Genomic DNA, 18780 nt, shown 5'->3' on the forward strand with positions numbered 1-18780 from the left:
ATCTACCATAACAGGAAGCTGACATAAGTGTCAAGACTGGTAAATCCAGCAAAGCTGTTAAAGCATGTCATTTAGAAGTATGTCAGCAAGTGCCAGTGAAAAGAATCAAAGGTGGAGAAGGTAGATGCTTCTAGACATTAAAACTGGGGAGGCAGAGGGGTGCCTGGGTGGCTTAGTTGGTTAAGGGTCCAATCTTGATTTCAGCTCAGGTCATGATCTCGCAGTCATGAGATTGAGTCCTGTGCTGCCTCCACACTTGGGGGGGGGGCAGTCTGCTTGAGATTCTCTCTCTCTTCCCCTCCCCCATGCGCATGTGTGTGCACACACTCTCTCTCTAATGAATAAACAAATCTTAAAAAAAAAATAACTGGGGAGGGAGATGGTTGAGGCAGGGGAATGCTATTATTGATTTTGAGCTTTTTCTACTTGACTTTCTGAACGATATATTTTCATACTATTTTTTTATACTATTTCATACTATATATATTTTTATACTACTCGACTTTCTGAGCAATATATTACTTTATAACAATTAAAATTTAAAATCAAAATGGCAATAAGAGACATACTAATTTATCTACCAAACTGGAATATGTTAGAGACCATATGAACTTCCACACTAACTTATGTAGCTATCAGAATAAAGCTTTCCTCCAGTTTAACTCTCAATTTAGCTGAATGTGCTGAGATTACAAGATAAGCTAATAGAAAACCATTTAAAACTATTTGTGTGACTCATCATTTTCTTGGTAACACACATTTAAAATATGATAGAGAAATAAATTAGATGATAAAATTATTAGACTGTAATTGTCATCTAAAACCCTGAATTTTCATTTTCACTAAAATCCCAATGTTTTCCTTAATTGATTTTATATTAAGTCCGTATTACTACATTAATAAGCCTTTAAAGATCAATCTCAGTAGGTGGGTCCCCGAGTAGAAGAGTAATCTTGGATAGAATTTTCGGGTTATAAGGCCTGTGCCATGATTTTGGTCAGTTCTGCTGGGGGCCTTCATTCACATTCCTGAGGGGGTAGAAAGCAGACCCAGGAGGAAATGAGGAAGGGCTCTAAAAGTAAAAGGTGTAAAGGTTACTGGGTAAGTGACTGAAAGGAAAGTTATGCAGGATTTTGGCTAGTCTGACTGCACTAAGTGTATAAAAGTGGACTAAAAGGTCACTTACTGAGACATTTTGACATCCAAAATGTCAAAGTCATACTTGTATATGTTAGAATTAAAAATCATACTGGATCATACTGGTGTTAATGTTTGATTCCACAGTGAAGCAAAAGCTTCATTAGTTAATTCAGTATTTACTATATATTATAGGTCATGTTTTATAGAAGAACCTAGAGCATCACGGTCATGAAAATACCTTCTAAAGGACAGAAGTAAGGGAAAGTGGATAGGAGTTTAGATGACAGAGGAGTTGCCAGGAACTGATAACTACCATAGCTGGATATTCATTGCTCTCATTTATATATGAAATTTTCCATAATAAAATTAAAGATATACTCTGATCTAAATTCTCCTCATTTTCATTTCTTTTTACAGCTTCTTTCATGAATTCATATTTTGAAGGGTTGATAAATTATACTTAATTTGCTTAATCATTTTTATGATTTAGATACATATACCAGAGCCTATAGTGAGCCTAAGATAACAAGCCTCCCAGTGCAGTCTCTCACTCCATTCATTATTCATTCTACACATCACCTCCAACCATTAATTAGCCTCTATCTGAACATTTCCAGGGAAAGATAAAGTAAGTTCAAGTCAAGTCCATTTAAGTCAGTGCAAATTGCAGGAATGTTTTTCATTACACTAAACTATTTCCTGATCAAAAACATGATCTACTTCTCCCAAGTACTTGCACTTACTGAAACTTCCAGGGACCCTACCTTGAGTTATTAATTAATTCTGACAAGATCTTAAAATACAATCACTGGTTAATAGTTATTGGAGTTTTTCACTGCAGAATCTAACTTTAAAATCCACAAGGAAACAGATAACAACATATAGTAGCTGAACCACTATATCTCAAACATTGCCTGTAGCTCTTATACATTTTTGTCCTGTACCTATCAGTCTGAGAGATCTTCAAAATAAAGAAACAAGTAATAATGAAACAATTATTTCAGTTTCTTACCTTCAGGCAAACGTACTAAGTGGTTTCTTCTTACATTAAGGTCTCTCAAGGCCTCCAAATTACCAATTTGGGAAGGTATTGTTTGAATTTCATTGCAGCTCACATCCTATCTCAAAAAGATACAAAGTAAAGAATTGTTCTAATATTACAAATTTGTCTGCTTTAAACCATGTGTAAAATGAGGTTCGATAAGATAATACCTATGGTCTGTCTTAACTGTAAAAAAAAAAAATTAATGATTCTGTGTCCAAGAATAATACCATAGTTTGTACTAGCATTTAATTCTAAAAACTTACAGGTTTCTGACTGATTTTACACATTTTATATGGATCTACACTAATTTTATGAGCAGAACAAAAATTAAATGACAAGATGTGGACAGAAAGCCTGGGATCAAATCAAATGAAAATTCTAGTGAAAAGGTAAATTAGAAAAAAGTATAAAAACTGATCTATTTTATAAGTGTTCTAATGAAACTAGAAGAAAAAACAATGATAAAAATTATAATGATAAAATTAATTGAAAGGAAATCCTATTTTCAAAATGCCAGCTCGCCTGCTCAAGAATATAAAAAAATGCATTGAAGATGACTCGAAAAGTTCTTTATCAAACTGAAAGTGAGGGAAAAAATAATAAAGTACACATAACTCACAGGCCATGGAAAAAACAGATACTGCTCTATCGGCATCCGATCAAGCTGGTACCAATACATGTATTATGTAGGCCTGGCATCTCAGTCAACAGCTTGACTCCACTAGTTCTGAGAAGAGGCTAACTACAGATTTCAAGATTGACAAATTCAGAATTCCATAATTCTGAGACCAGCCAGAAAAAAGTATAAATCCATGTGTAACAGCAGGAAGTTGTCTAGGTTAATAAAAGCTCCAAGATGTCACATTAACACTTAGAACTCCTCTAGGATATGAGTAAAAAGACAACAGTAACAGACTTACTATTAGAAAAGACCACTTACCAAAAACTTCAATAATCTTCAATAAACTTCAATAATCTTCAAACATTATTTTTACATTTTCCCATAATATTCTTAGAGAAAATAGTATTATTTTTATCTTTCCTACCAATTAATGGCTGAAGTAGAATCAGTAGCTATACTTCTTAGTCCAATGCTCTGGGCATCAAAGTTAAAAGGAAAAGAAGTTGAAAGGATAGGGAAAATTGAGCTTGAGCTAGGAGGTAATAGTAATTTATATTTCTCTTGGAAAATGTGTATCTTGAAAGACAAAATTTTACTCTCACTTAAAAACGAAGGGAAGGGGCACCTGGGTGGCTCAATCAGTTAAGCGTCTGCCTTCGGCTCGGGTTATGATCTCAGGGTCCTGGGATTGAGCCCTACATGAGGCTCCCTGCTTGGTGGGAAGTCTGCTTGTCCCTCTGCCTCTGCCCTTCCCCCTACTCATGCTCGCTCTAACAAATGGATAAAATCTGTTTTAATTTTAAAGATTTTATTTATTTATTTGACAGAGAGAGACACGGTGAGAGAGAGGGAACACAAGCAGGGGGAGTGGGAGAGGGAGAAGCAGGCTTCTCCGCTGAGCAGGGAGCCCGATGAGGGGCTCGATCCCAAGACCCTGGGATCATGACCTGAGCCGAAGGAAGATGCTAAACGACTGAGCCACCCAGGTGCCCCAAATGGATAAAATCTTTAAGGAAAAAAAAAAAAAGAAGAGAAATAGAGGCACCTGGCTGGCTCAGTTGGAGGAGCATGTGACTCTTGATCATGGGGTCTTTAGTTCAAGTCTCACATTGGGTGTAGAGACTACTTAAATAAACTTTATAAAAAAGGAAATAAAGGATAAAAGCAATATGGATATTGTGAGAACACGTTCCATCAAGTGGGAATCAGGAGCTTTGAGATTATTAATTCTCACTCCGACACAAACTATTTTTATGACTGAAGGTATCAATTTACCTCTTTTGTAGAAAGCTAAAAGCTCCTTCTGCAAGATATATCTATCTTTTAGGTGTTTATGATTCAATATGCAGAAACAGAAAGTTTAAATGATTTGAATATCAGAATCTGAATCACAAGTAAAATTTACTGTTAGTGCATGTTAATAACCCAAGTTCTGAAGAAATGCCAACAAACATATTTTGGACTTTATTTCCTAGACCTAATTGTCTCTAAATAAATAGTGGTTTAGTATCTAGACTCCAGATTTAATATATTTGTGTATTTTTACATGTGACCTTTTATTTTCATAATCCACCTAAAAAAAAGAGAGAGCTAATGTGTGGTCCAGTTAAATTATACGTGTATTTTTTGTTTTTGATGTTATCTTTGTTAATAAACCTACAAGAAACTATCCTCCCAAATCTCAATGGATATAATTATATTTGATCATATCAGAAATATAAAACATGGGCTCTGAAGTTGAGGTAGATTGGTTTCAAATTCTACTTCAGTTATGGAACCTTGGGCAAATTACCTAACCTATCTAAGTGCCACTTTCCTCAGCTTTAATATGATGATAATTATAATACCTAATTCATAAGGTTACTGTGGTGATTAAATGGGAAAAGTCCCATTCCCATGCCCAGAACATAAGCACTAAAGAGTAACAAGGAGTAATAAATGAAAGTTATGCTTCTCAGAAAACATAAGGTAATAAAGAATAGCTTACTTTAGAGAGGGAGAGGGGTGCTAGAGATAGCATGTAAGGCCAAAAAAAAAAAAAAAAGCCTGATCTTTGCAGTGCCCATTCCCCTATAGGGGCTAACCAAAATCAGAACACTGATGCTATTAAGATTTAACTTGAAAAACTGAAATGCATTATTAACTTATATCTCACAAGTTTAATAACATAGAAATCACTGAATATTGGTTAAAATTTAATTCTAATGACTCTCTCCCAGTCCATCTGGGCCTAATTAGACTTGTACTTTCAGTTCTTTAACTCTGTGCTGAAGCACTTCAGTACTGATCAACAGCAAAACTTCACTATTCATACTTGGAAAAAAACTAAAAAACACACCTTAATAATGGGTCTTTACCACAGAACAGAGCATGGTATGACTATGGATATACATACATGTGGGAACAGTAAAAAAGTAAAACATTAACTTACAAGTTCTGTTAAATGTCTAAGATGTCCAATTTCTTCTGGAAGTGACACCAATTTGTTATTACTAGCAATTAAGACTTTCAATGGTAAATTACACAAGTGCACTGGTAATGTTGACAGTTGGTTCCGACTAAATGGGTAAGTAGAAAAAGAAGAGTCAGAACCCACCACTCAAGAAAAAAATTTCCACCTTTCCTATTCTATATTCAGTAAAGTGACAAACGTTAAGTCTTGGAAGGAACAAATGGGGTATTAGATTTGGATTCTAGTCTCCATTTCCTGACCTATCACCTTTGTGGTTTTAAGCACAGCATTATCTGCTTTTTACACAGACTCCTCATCTGTAAATTGAGGATTTTAATACCTCCTCTACCTATTCTACAGGGCCCTATACCATAAAACTCCTTTGTAAATAATGATGTGCTATATAAACACAACATATTATTATTTTATTAGTTAATGTTATGTATAAAGTGATTTAAAAATACGGCAGATGACTCTCATCCTCTCCCCTTGTCTTCCAAAGAAGATTTATAAACATAAAAGTAGTTGTAATCTACTTCCCTCATCATTACATACATTATAATCAAATGTATATAAATGATCCAAATATGGTTCTATGGAAAACAAGTGACAGGCTGTGATTTCAAATATGTCACATCAGCTGAAATATAGGTGTGGAATCTTTTATTTATACAAAAACATACAAAAGCAGTACTAAAAGTACACATCTATCATTAGGATAAAAATAAATTAAAATTTTACTTATACAGATTTAACCTTTTAATCTCTAGGGTCAATTGGCCCCATTTCCAAGACCTTTTGCTGATTTGACTAATACAGATCATGAGCCTTTAAAACTTTTTAAATCAATAATAATTCTATTCCAGGGTGCCTGGGTGGCTCAGTCGGTTAAATGTCTGCCTTTGGCTCAGATCATGATCCCAGAGTCCTGGGATCAAGCCCCGCATCGGGCTCCCTGCCAGGCAGGGAGACTGCTTCTCCGAGCTCTCCTCCCCGCTTATGCTCTCTCTATCTCTGTCGCACTCTCTCTCTCAAATAAATAAAATCTTAAAAAAATAATAATTCTATTCTTAGACATTTACCTTAAGGAAAGAGAAAAATAAACATTTACATACAAGAGTCTCTGCCAGTATTATTTTTATCATGGCAAAAAACTGCAATAAACTAAATATCTGAAAGGGAAAACGAGTTTTAGAAGTATATAAATGGTACACAATAAAATGTTTACATATAAAAATATTTCCAAAGAGTATTTCATGCCAAGGGGAAAAACTCATTTAAAAATTTGATTGAAAGCCTGGAGAAAAAGGAAAACATCACCTATAATTATAACTCAGATACAACATTTTGATGAATTTTCTTTATACTTTTCTACATTTGCTCATTTTCTCCAGTGAACATTTATAACTTTTATAATGAAAAAAATAGCGAAAGAAGTCTTCCAAGATATGAAAAAATAGAAAGGAGTTAAATAAACGCATTTACACATTCAGAACTTAGTACACAAAAATACAAAATCACAAGAGTGAAAGTACTTTCAGATCTATTCTCTTCTGATAAAACTTATTTGAAAATGTAACTGGAGAATCATAGCTACAAGACTATTGCAAGCCTATCAGGCTCATGACCCTTACAGTTTGTTAATTATTGCAAAGCTAAAGACAAAGGGAGAAACTAGAATGACATAGGAAATATTGTTAACTCAGCCTAAGAAGATGTATAGATACTGCAGATATGAACAGATAATGTAAATTTTAGTGAAAGGGAAGAGAGAACTGAAAATACCACATAAAACTAAAAATTAGGAAAAAAAAAAAAAAAGAAAAGAAACAACATCCTTACCTAATATTTAAGAATGTCAGAGCCTGTAGGTTTAGAATTGCCTCTGGTATATACCGAATACAATTTTGATATAAGTTGAGATTCTCAAGAGAAACGAAATGACATGCTTCTATGGGAATTTCTGAGAGACGATTTCGTGACAGATCTGAAAGAAAAAATAAAGTTTAAGATCAATCCTTAGAACTTATTTTATTGAAATGTTAGGTAAATAAGCAGGTCTCATGACTGTCTGAATTCCCAAGAGTTCCCATCGTGAAGAATGGTCCAGAGTAAACATTCAAATATTTATTAATCAGTTGAAAAAACCATTTTAACATACACCTCTCCATCTTTTTGCTGGGAAATACTGATTCTTTCTGAGTCTTCACATATACTTAAAAAATAAAACCAGTATTTTTTGCAAGTAACACAAATTCTAAGGCATATCTCTCTACAATTACACCAAAGATCATACTAAGTATCAAATACCCTAGGAAACAAATGGATCCTAAAATCCACCTTCCCAAAAGCACAGACAACATTCTGAGGTTTTTAAAAAAGCAAAGCAAAACTAAAAAACAAAAACAAAAACCAGCCCAACAACAACAACAAAAACCTGCCCCTTTCTTTCTTTCCTTTTTTTTTTAAAAGACTTTTTATTTATTCATTTGAGAGAGACAGAGAACAAGCAAGAGTGTGAGCAGGGGAGAGGGTCAGAGGAAGAGGGAGAGGCAGACTCCCTGCTGAGCTGGGTGCTCGACACGGGGCTCTATCCCAGGACCCCGGGATCATGACCTGAACTGAAGGCAGATGCTTAACCAACTGAGCCACCTAGGCACCCTATTATACTGCCCCTTTCTTTACTGTCAAAGATTATCAGGGTCATGTCAAAAGGAGTCAGGAACCATTTTTGCTCCCACTGGCCAAAGATGAGACAATCTTAGCTTCAATAAAGATAATAATTGCAAAGGACTCAAATGTATCACATATATTGAATTATACTAGTTTATAATGACATCTCCCCCTTCCCTCCCAAAAGATGATAGAGAACCAATTCTTTATCTTGTAAACTGATAAAGTAAGGGGAAAACATTTAACTTGGCTTTCCTATATGAACTGTATCACTGAATAACCAAACAGATGAAAAGAAGCGTCTCTGTATAAGTGTTCTAGCTATAAATGAAAAATGATAGAATGTCACCATTTTGCAACCCTCAATGAATTAATGGATCTAGAATTGGGTATTAACAGCTGTCTTTACAATAAGATAATCAGAAACTGTAGGCCTCCCTCTGGAAGAACAGAACATCACTTACAGTCTTGCCAGAGGAACAGAACCTGCGTCTAATGAAGCTTCTGCAAACTTTCAGGAAATGCAGAAGACCAGGGAATGTGTTGAAATAAAGTCACTCCATCATTATCCATTTAGATCTAGTTAAATATACTGTGAGATTCATTTGCTTACCACTGTTTTCCCTCTTCTTATGCCCTATCTTAAAGTCTTTGTTGGTAATTATTTGGTGAGAATCATTTACTGAGCACTTTTCCCCTAAGTGGAGGACCTGTATTACTGCATATCCACAAGTATCTTGTTTTCACCATAACATGTGAATAATACTTGGCTAGGTATAGGCGCAGGTCCTTTCTTAGGAACCTGCAGATGTTATTTTATTACCGTCTAGCTTCCAGTGTCACATTGAGTAGTCTGGCACGTGACTTTTCCTTTGTAAACAGCATGTTTTTTTGTCTCCCCACCATCCTCACCACTCTGGTCTGAACTCAATAGGCTCTTTCAATCTTTCTCTAAACCAGAGAAATGCTTGCCTATTCTATCTCTAGTTGTTGTATCTCCTCCATTTGCTCTTTCTCCTTCCATATATATATGGATATATCTATCAATGGATGGATATATATATATATCCCCCCTCTCCCACTGCCCCGTTTTGGTATACTCTTCTACTTAATGTTCCAGACCAGGAATTTGAGTCTCAACAATAATCACCCTTTCCACAAATTAATATATAAAAAAGCTCCCTGCTTTTTGTTTTCTCTTACACCATGATTAGAAGCATGTCTCTTTGTTTCTCTTGAAAATCTAAGATAATTTATTTTGTTTTGCCTGTTAAATCTGTCATCTCTCTCTTCCAGTTTCTATTTCTGTTCTCTTTCACTGAAATCACTTGTAGATGCAATCCTTGTTCATCTGTCTGTCTGCTGGCGTTCCTTTAAATGAATTATTTTCCTTTGCCAATTCATGGCTTGCCTCATCCTCCAAGCTCGAGTCCCTTGAAAGGCAGTTAACACCAAAACAGCAGAAGCAATCTCTACAATGCATTGGAAGTAAGCTTCCACTCAGGGGCATAGTTCTTTCTGAGAACTTATAAATTTTGATAATTGCCCCATAGGATTTTGCCTCTTGTTTTCATTTGGATCACAGTATATTTCCCAAACTCACATATTCCCTCTAGGCCCTCCAGCCTGCAAGTCTCAGAGCTGGTTTCACTCTGAATTGGTACTTAGTAACTGAAGTTGGGAAACAGATCACCATCTTGCCAAAATGCCTCCCCATATTGTATTCATTAGGAAAAAGTTAAAGCCCTGGTTAACAGAGACCATCAAGTACTTAAGACTAAAAATTCCCTATAGAATTACACTATAAACAATTTCTTTCATACTAAATACAACAAGAATTATTTTTATCAATTCCTATTTAAATTTTACTAGTATAATTTTAAAAGTTGAAGAAATGAGGGATGCCTGGCTGGCTCAGTTGGAGGAGCATGTGACTCTTGATCTCCGGGTCATGAGTTTTAGCCCCACATTGGGTGTAGAGATTACTTAAATAAATACATAAACTTAAAAAAAAGTTGAAGAAATGAAAGAAATTAAATTCATTGCAAACTGCTCCTTATTTAAATTTAACCCTCCAAAATGAAAGCTCCAGGCAACAAATTAAATTTAGGCAGGGATTATGCTTAATCCCTTAAACAAACAGGATTTAAGCTCAGTCTGTTAAGCATCTGCCTTTGGCTCAGGTCAGGTCCTGGGATTGAGCTCAGCAGGGGTGGGGTGGGGAGGGTGAGGGGGGTCTGCTGAGTCGGCTTCTACCCCCCTCCTACTCCCCACTCATGTGCTCTCTTTCACACAAATAAATAAATCTTTAAATTACTTAAAATCCAGAAAAATGAAACAAATAGCTTCCATCATTTTTTTTACCCCCATACTAAACAGGGAAAAAATAACAGCAAGATACACACTAGGCTTAGATGCATTTCAATAAATGGGTACTCCTTAATTTTTTAATATTTAGCAAATTTAAGGCATAATCTATTTTTGAAACCAGAGTTTTAAGGGTTCTTATAAGTTCTTCCACTTAAATTGTATTTTTATTTCAATTTGGGAAGACAAGTAGCTTCTTCCTTATGTCAACTGAGTAATTTTTTTACATGCTATAAATTCATAAAAGAGTCATTTAGGTCATTAATCATATTACGGAAAATACTGCAAAGTACTAGTGGTTTATAAAAAATATTTTTTGTCATATTCCCTCCAGGAAGAAATAATTTCATAGTCAAAGAAATGTGATTTTAAAAAGCCTTTAGGGGCGCCTGGGTGGCTCACTTGGTTAAGCATCCGGCTCTTGGTTTTGGTTCAAGTCGTGATCTCATGGGTTGTGAGATCCAGCCCAGGCTCAGCGGGGAGTTTGCTTGAAGATTCTCCCCCTCTGCCCCAGCCCTACTTGTGTGTTCGCGCACGTGCTCTCTCTCTCTCTAAAACAAATAAATAAATAAAATTTTAAAAAGCCTTTAAGAAATAACCTTCAGTTTAAAAAATTATGGGTATGTATTATTCTTAAAACTCTTTTTCTGGTAATAAAAGCAATGACGCTAACTTTGTATGTGCAGAAGACTACATAAAACATATATGCATTCAAATAAATAAAATATTGCCAGTACCCTAGAAGCTCCAATGTAGCTCTTCCTGATCATAACCTCTTCCCTCCAAAAGAGAAACCAATCTACTGATTTTAGTGATAATCATCTCCTTGATAGTTTTAACACTTTATAATTTTTAGTATTAGCTACCTATTGTTGCTGTAACAGATTACCACAAATTCAGTGGCTTAAAACAACACAATTCCATTATTTTACATTTCTGGAGGTCAGAAGTCAGAAATAAGTCTCATTGGGTAAAATCAAGGTGTGCTGGCAGGGCTACTACATTCCTTCTGGAGATTTTAGGGGAGAATCAGTTTCCTTCTGTTTTCATGTAAGTTGTATCCTGCAGTAGTTCCTTCATTTTCACTGTCTTCATAGTTCTCTCTTTTTTTTTTAAGATTTTATTTATTTGACAGAGAGAGAGAGAGCACAAGCAGGGGGAGTGGCAGGCAGAGGGAGAGAGAGAAGCAGGCTCCCCGCAGAGCAGGGGGAGCCCGATGTGGGACTCAATCCCAGGACCCTGGGACCATGACCTGAGCCAAAGGCAGTCGCTTAACCAACTGAGCCACCCAGGTGCCCTTCATAGTTCTCTTCTATATAAACATGCCACAATTTATTTGCTTATTCTACTACTGATGAACATTTCAATTACACATCAATCTAGATAAATATCTAGAAGTGAAAATGCCATGTAATAAGATATATGGATCTTCAACTTCACAAGAGAATGACACACTGTTTTCCAAAGTGGTTGTACCAATTTACACATCTACCAGCGGTGTGAAAGAGTTCTTGTGGCTTCACGTCCTTGCCAATACTTGTTATTGTGAGATGTCTTAATATGTTTATTACGTTTTAAAGATTTTCACACAGTAGTATTTCATTGTGGTTTTAATTTCCATTTCCTTTATTATCAATGAGGTACTACAGCTTTTCGTGTTTATTGGCCATAGATTTCCTTTCTTGTAAAGTCTTTTGGCTTGTTGGACATCTTTACAAATTGTGAATTTGAATCTGGTGTCAATTATATGTGTTGCAAATATCTTCCCCCACTCTGTGGTTTGAAGTTTCACAGTCTTTTGGTATCTTTGATGACAGTCTTTAATACAGTGAAATGTTTTATTAATCTTTTCCTTTATGGTTAGTGGTTTTTACAGTTTTAAAAGAAAACCTTCCCTATTCCAAGTTTATAAAGATATATTCTTCTAAAGGTTTTACAGTTTGACCGTCACATTTACTATACCAGGGATTGATTTTTCTAGTATAATGTGAAGTAGGAGGCCAATTCCAATTTTTCCTACAGGGATACCCACTTGTCCCAGTGACAGCTATTGAAAAGACCATCTTCCCTCCTATTACTTGTCAATAACACCTTTGTCATATATCAGGTGTCTGTTTGTACGGGTCTATTTGAAGGCTCTCTAATACACTGCACTACTTGTCCATCCTTATGTCAATATTACTCAATCTTAATTACTATAGCTTTATAATAATTCTTGACATCTAGCAGAGTGATGTGTTCCTAAACTGCTAAGGTATTCCTACCACTTGGTTCTTCAAGTGTTTCTTGGCTTTCCAGGTCCTCTGCTTCTCCTTATAAACTTTAGAATGGGCTTGTTTAATTTCATGAAAACACTTGCTGGAGATTGTAGTGAATCAAACATCAACTTGAGAAGAAATAACACCTTTACAATATTGAATCTTTCAATCCATGAACATCTCCATTAATTAATAAAAGCCACCTTTAATTTATCTATTAATAAAATTTTATAATTTTCCTCAAAAGGATTTTATACATTGTTTACTTGCTTTATCCCCGGTTCTGATTATTTTATAAATGACATATATTTTTAGTTTTATTTTCTAACCACTAGTTACTAACAGAAATAAAATTGATTTTTATATATTGATTTTGTATCTGGCATTCTTGATGAACTTTTTTTTCATTGATGTAATTTATCTGTAGAGTCTTTTGGATAGTTCTAGAACCATAATTACATGGTTATGTGAATATCGAAAGCTTGTGGGTTTTTTTCTTTCTGATCCTTACTTATTTACTTATTTACTTACTTACTTATTGAATTCCCTTACAATGTTGGCTAGGCTCTTCAGTATAATGCTGAATAAAAGGGGTAATAGAAGGTATTTTTGTCTTGTTCCTAATTTCAAAGGTTTTCTGTAGATATTCCTTATCAGATTAATGAAATTCCTTTGTTTTTTTAAGATTTATTATTTGTCAGGGAGAGAGAGAGAGAGAGTGCACAAGCAGAGGGAGTGGCAGGCAGAGGGAGAGGGTGAAGCAGGCTGAGCAGGGAACCGGATGTGGGACTCAATCCCAGGACCCTGAGATCATGACCTGAGTTGAAGGCAGCCGTTTAACTGACTGAACCACCCAGGTGTCTCTGAAATTCCTTTCTAGTCCTAGTTTACTAAGAGTTTTTATCAGTAATAGATGTTGAATTTTCATCAATCTCTTTTTTTCATCTATTGAGATGAAATCATATTGAGATGATCATAGGATTTTTTAAAAATTTTATTATGTTATGTTAATCATCATACATTACATCATTAGTTTTTGATGTAGTGTTCCATGATTCATTGTTTGCGTATAACACCCAGTGCCCCATTCAATACGTGCCCTCTTTGATTTTTATCTTTTCTTATATTAATATAGAATTAATTTTACTCCTTTATTCCACTGTTCTTTTATTCCATTAGTGTAGAATTGATTTTTATCTTTTCTTATATTAATATGGAATTAATTTTACTCCTTTATTCCACTGTTCTTTTATTCCATTAGTGTAGAATTGATTTCTGTCTTTCTCATTAAAACTTTATGCTATTATTATGAAATTAAATTGACTTTCTAACATTAAATCTTGCATTCTTGAGATAAACTCAATTTAGTCATGATGTTTTATCCTTTATATTAGCTGGACTCACTTCATTAATATTTGTTTCAAGATTTTAGCATATATTATCACAATTACTCATAAGAATACTCTGGAGTATTTACTTTCTCATACTAACTTTGTCAAGATTTGATATCAAGGTTGTTTGGTCTCATAAAATTTAATTTGGGGATATTCCCTTTTTTTCTCTTGACTGAAAGAGCTTATATAAATTTTAAATTCTCTTTTTTTTTTAAGTAATCTCTACACCCAACATGGGGCTCAAACTCATGACCCTGAAATCAAGAGTCACATGCTCTCCCAACCAAGCAGGCCAGGCACCCCTCAAATTATTTCTTTTTAAAAAGCCTGTTAGAATTCATCGATGAAGCCATCTGGTCCTGGAATTTCCCTTAAAACAAAGATTTTTCACAACTGACTAAATGTCATTAATACTTATAAAATTATTTAGGTTTAAAAATCTTTTATTTTTTTTAAGATTTTATTTATTTATTTTAGAGAGAGAGAGAGAGCACGAGCAGGGAGAGGAGCAGAGGGAGAGGGACAAGCAAACTGTGCTGAGCACAGAGCCTGACTTAGGGCTCAATCCCAGGACCCTGAGATGAAATCAAGAGTTGGACACCCAACTGACTGAGCCACCCAGACACCCCATATTTAGGTTTTATAAATCTTCCTGAATCAGTTTTAAGTTATTAGAGTCTAGGAGTTTGCTATTTTCATCAGAACTTTCAATTTCATTAGCAAAAAGCTGTTTCTAATATCCTTTTTTTCTTTTCTTTTCTTAATGTCTATAGCATCTGAAGGGATGCCTTCTATTTTCCTTCTGACTTTGAATTTTGTACCTTCTTTCTTGATCAATCTCATCAATGATTTGAAAATATCATTAGTGTTTTCAAAATATCAACTTTGGCTTTGTTATCCCTATTCACTGTATAATTCCTGTGTTGTTAATTTGTTTCTATCTTTATCATCTTTTTATTTGGAGGAGGGATTGTGTTATTCTTTTCCTAATTTATTGAGATGGATGCTTAGCCTATTAATTTTTAGACCGTTCTTCTCAAATATACATATTTAAAGCTATAAAATTCCCTTCAAGTGCTGCTTTAGCTGAATCTCGAGAATATATATTTTTTAAGTATATTAGATTAGAAATATTTTCTAATTTCCATTATGATTTCTTGTCTCATTCTGTCAGAAATGTATTCTTTAATTTTTGAACATTTAAAGATACTCTAATTACCTTTTTGTTGATTTCTAACAACTTCGTTAGGGTAAAAGAATACTCTTTGTTATTTCAATCCTTTGATATTTTTCTGCATTTTCTTTATGGATCAGCATATGGCCCATTTATATAAATAGTCTGTGTGAGTCTGAAAAGAATGTGCATTCTACATTGGACACAATGTTCTAGTTATGTCTACTAGGTCCTATCTGTTTGACTGCATTGTTCAGGCTCATCTTTACTTTTTTTGGTCAGTTTTTTTGTATTAACTGCTCAAAGGGGTATATTATAGTCTTCTGTTACTATTGCTATTGCTGTCTTGTCTATTTCTCTCTGTAATTCTTTAACCTCTTCTTTATATATTTTGGGATTTTGTTATTACATTACTACAAAATTTTAAATTATTAAATCTTTCTAGTAAATCTAATTTTTATAATTCTTAAGTTACCTCTTTTATTCCTAGTACTGTTCTTTGCTTTGAAATCTCTTCCTTTGGTTGGTCTGGTGGACTGATTTTTTTTTTTTTTTAAAGATTTTATTTATTTATTTGACAGAGAGAGACACAGCGAGAGAGGGAACACAAGCAGGGGGAGTGGGAGAGGGAGAAGCAGGCTTCCCGCCGAGCAGGGAGCCCGATGTGGGACTCGATCCCAGGACTCTGGGATCATGACCTGAGCTGAAGGCAGACGCTTAACGACTGAGCCACTCAGGCGCCCTGGTGGACTGATTTTAATGTGACTCCCATGATCCATGTTCATGCCCTTGTATAACACCCCCTCCAATTGAGTGTGGGTGGGACTTCATAAGTAACCAATATACATTTGACCCTTGAACAATGTGGGAGAGTTAAGAGTGCCAACCCCCCACACAGTTAAAGACTGGGTATAACTTTTGACTCCCCCCAAACTTAACTCCTAATAGCTTACTGTTGATCAGAAGCCTTACCAACAGCAGACACAGTCAATTAACATCTATTTTGTATGTTATATGTATTATATAGTGTATTCTTACAATAAAGTAAGCTAAAGAAAATATTAAGAAAATCATAAGGAAAATACATTTATAGTACCATACTATAAAAAAATCTTCATATAAGTGGACCCATGTGGTTCAAACCCATATTGTTAAAAATCAACTGTACTTCTATTGGTTAGATTTGCCTTTAACCAACAGAAGATTGCAAAGGAGATGTGATATCATTCCTGTGGCTATATCTGTCTGTCTCTCTCTGTTGCAGCTTTAAAGAAGCAAGCTACCATGAATTCTACCATTGAAAGGAAATAAATTCTGCCAACAACCTGAAGGAGCCTGGAAGCAGACCCTTCCCCAGTCAAGCCTCTAGATGAGAACTCAGCCCTGGTCAACACCTTGATTGAAGCCCTGCTGCAGACCTAGCTAAGCTGTGCCTGAACACCTGATCCAAAGAAACCATTAAGTTCTTTAAGCTGCTAAGTTTGTGGTGGTTTGTTATACAGCACAGGAAACTAATATAGTTAATACAGCTATAGAATATCTTTCTCTAGTCTTTAATTTCACAACTTCTGGATCATTACATTTTGAATGTGTTTTTTATAAACAGCACATAGATTTTGCTTTCTTTTTATTGCTTGACAATCTTTATCTTTTAACCAAAACACTCTATATTTAACATAATTATCCAATGTATTTGGATTTTTAAAAGGGTCATGTTATTTCTGAGAGATGTAGCCCTTTTATTATCTATGCTCTTTTCTTCTTTACTACTGGAATCTCAATTATGTTCAAAATAGTAAAGTGCTCAGCTAGACCAAAGACTGATAGTTTAATTTTTTTCTCAAGTTCAAACTAGCAAAATACGGTTACAGAATTTACCTACATTTGACTTAGTGACTAACTAGTGTAGGAAATTCTCATTTATAGGCAGTGTCCTGAGTCCTATATATAAACCTAATGCTTAAAATTACCTCATGTTTTTCTGTAGAGGGGAAAAAAGACTTCCTAGCTTTGAGAACTATTTTTACACACTAATGCCAAAGAAATTTGCAAATATACCACTTTTCCAGTATTTTCTATCTCATGATGGAAATGTCTATCCAGTTACTTAAGACAGAATTCTGGAATCATCCTTTCTCATTTGTCCAATCTAATCCTATCAACAAATACTCTCAGTTTACTGGTCCAAATGTATCTTGAACCCATTCATTTCTCTTTATCTCCTTTGTCACTGCCTAATCTAAGAATCAAATAAAACAATGCATGGAAAATTACTTCATAAACTATAAAACGCAAAGAGGCACACATAAAGCCAGCTTTCTACGGTTGAGAGCAACACAACAAAAACAAAAAACAAAACTCCCCAAATTATATGGAATTGTACTAGATAATAAAATATAGCAGAGTACAATACAATAATTTATGATCTTTGGTCACCAAAAAGAAGCAATATAGCATTCAGTATACCATACTTCCAAAACGCAAAAATGCAAAAAACATTTACTTAATGATTTACATTAAAATGTTTAAAACAACTTCCTTATCTTCCAGTGAGATTAAAGAAGCACAAAGGTTAGCGTATCTTTGTGTTACTAGACTAAGCTTTTGATTTCACACATACTCGTAAGACTAGTTATTGTCACACAAACCTCCTAAATTTCCATCTCTGTGTCTGTGTAGTCAATCCTAGGTTGTTTTCTAGACTGCACACTCAACTGAGGTTTGCCAAGTACTGTGAAAAGCCACAAACTGGATAATAAACAACTTTGCAATAAAGCTATTGTTACTTCTATGTATCATATCCTGAATATGGCCTTGGTCTTTCACCAGCCATTATCTTTTCTTCTAACGTGAACCAACAACTATACCACTCTTTGGCACAGCCCTTGGATGTATTATTCAGTTGAGCAAAGCATGAAAAGCCTATTTTGGCCTGATAAAAATATGAGAAAATTTCTGGTTAAGGGATAAATCATGAAAGTCTCAATTAACTAAAATAACTAAATAAATGTTTCAATAAAAAATATTCTAGGGCATTTCATTTGCAATAAAATGCCTAATTATTTTCCACATTTACAAAAATCTTACCCTCAATGTCAAATTCACCTCAGAGATACTGTTAAGTTTTAAAATAATATGTTAAAGAAAAAAGCCTAAAAAACTGTAAAAAGCATCCTTAATATTAATGGAGGGGGTGTATAAAAATCTAGATTCATACAGCAAATATCTAATGAGTCTCTTATGTTATAAAGGTAGGGACTATGCTTTGTTCAACTCTGTACACTTGGCAATTAGTAGTGCCATTGCACATAGTAGGGTGCTCAATAAAATATTCATTCAAAAAATGAGCAAATAAATGGATAAAACAAAAACTGTCGACTCAGAAATGAGTAAAAATCCTGTCCTCCCTTATCTATAGAGAGCTTCAGCTACAGTAAGACTGTAACATAACTAACATAGTGAAAAAATACCAAATCACAATTTTATCTTTATGATTTTTTTTTGCTGTTTTAAGAAGTATCACATAACCTGGATTGAAAATAATTTATTTCTAAGCAAGTACTTACATAAAATGAATCAAATTCAACTATTCAGGGAAAAACTATTATGTGTATCAAACTATAGATAAATATTTTAGATTTATTTCTTTGAGAGA

At 34.5% G+C, this 18780-nt stretch overlaps 1 protein-coding gene across 3 annotated transcripts in view; it reads right to left on the reverse strand.

Moving 5' to 3' along the window:
- The window catches only part of LRCH3 (leucine rich repeats and calponin homology domain containing 3), a 118792-nt gene that overhangs the window by 62011 nt on the left and 38001 nt on the right, over nt 1–18780 (reverse strand). For all 3 annotated transcript variants that reach the window (XM_044914343.1, XM_044914345.1, XM_021692383.2), the window contains exons 2-4: nt 7102–7246; nt 5239–5365; nt 2153–2258 (exon numbers count right to left, since the gene is read on the reverse strand). In XM_044914343.1, the coding sequence (XP_044770278.1) occupies nt 2153–2258; nt 5239–5365; nt 7102–7246 (378 nt within the window). The remainder of the gene's footprint in view (nt 1–2152; nt 2259–5238; nt 5366–7101; nt 7247–18780) is intronic.

Source organism: Neomonachus schauinslandi, chromosome 1 (assembly GCF_002201575.2).
Source record: "Neomonachus schauinslandi chromosome 1, ASM220157v2, whole genome shotgun sequence".
Taxonomy (NCBI): Eukaryota; Metazoa; Chordata; class Mammalia; order Carnivora; family Phocidae; genus Neomonachus; species Neomonachus schauinslandi.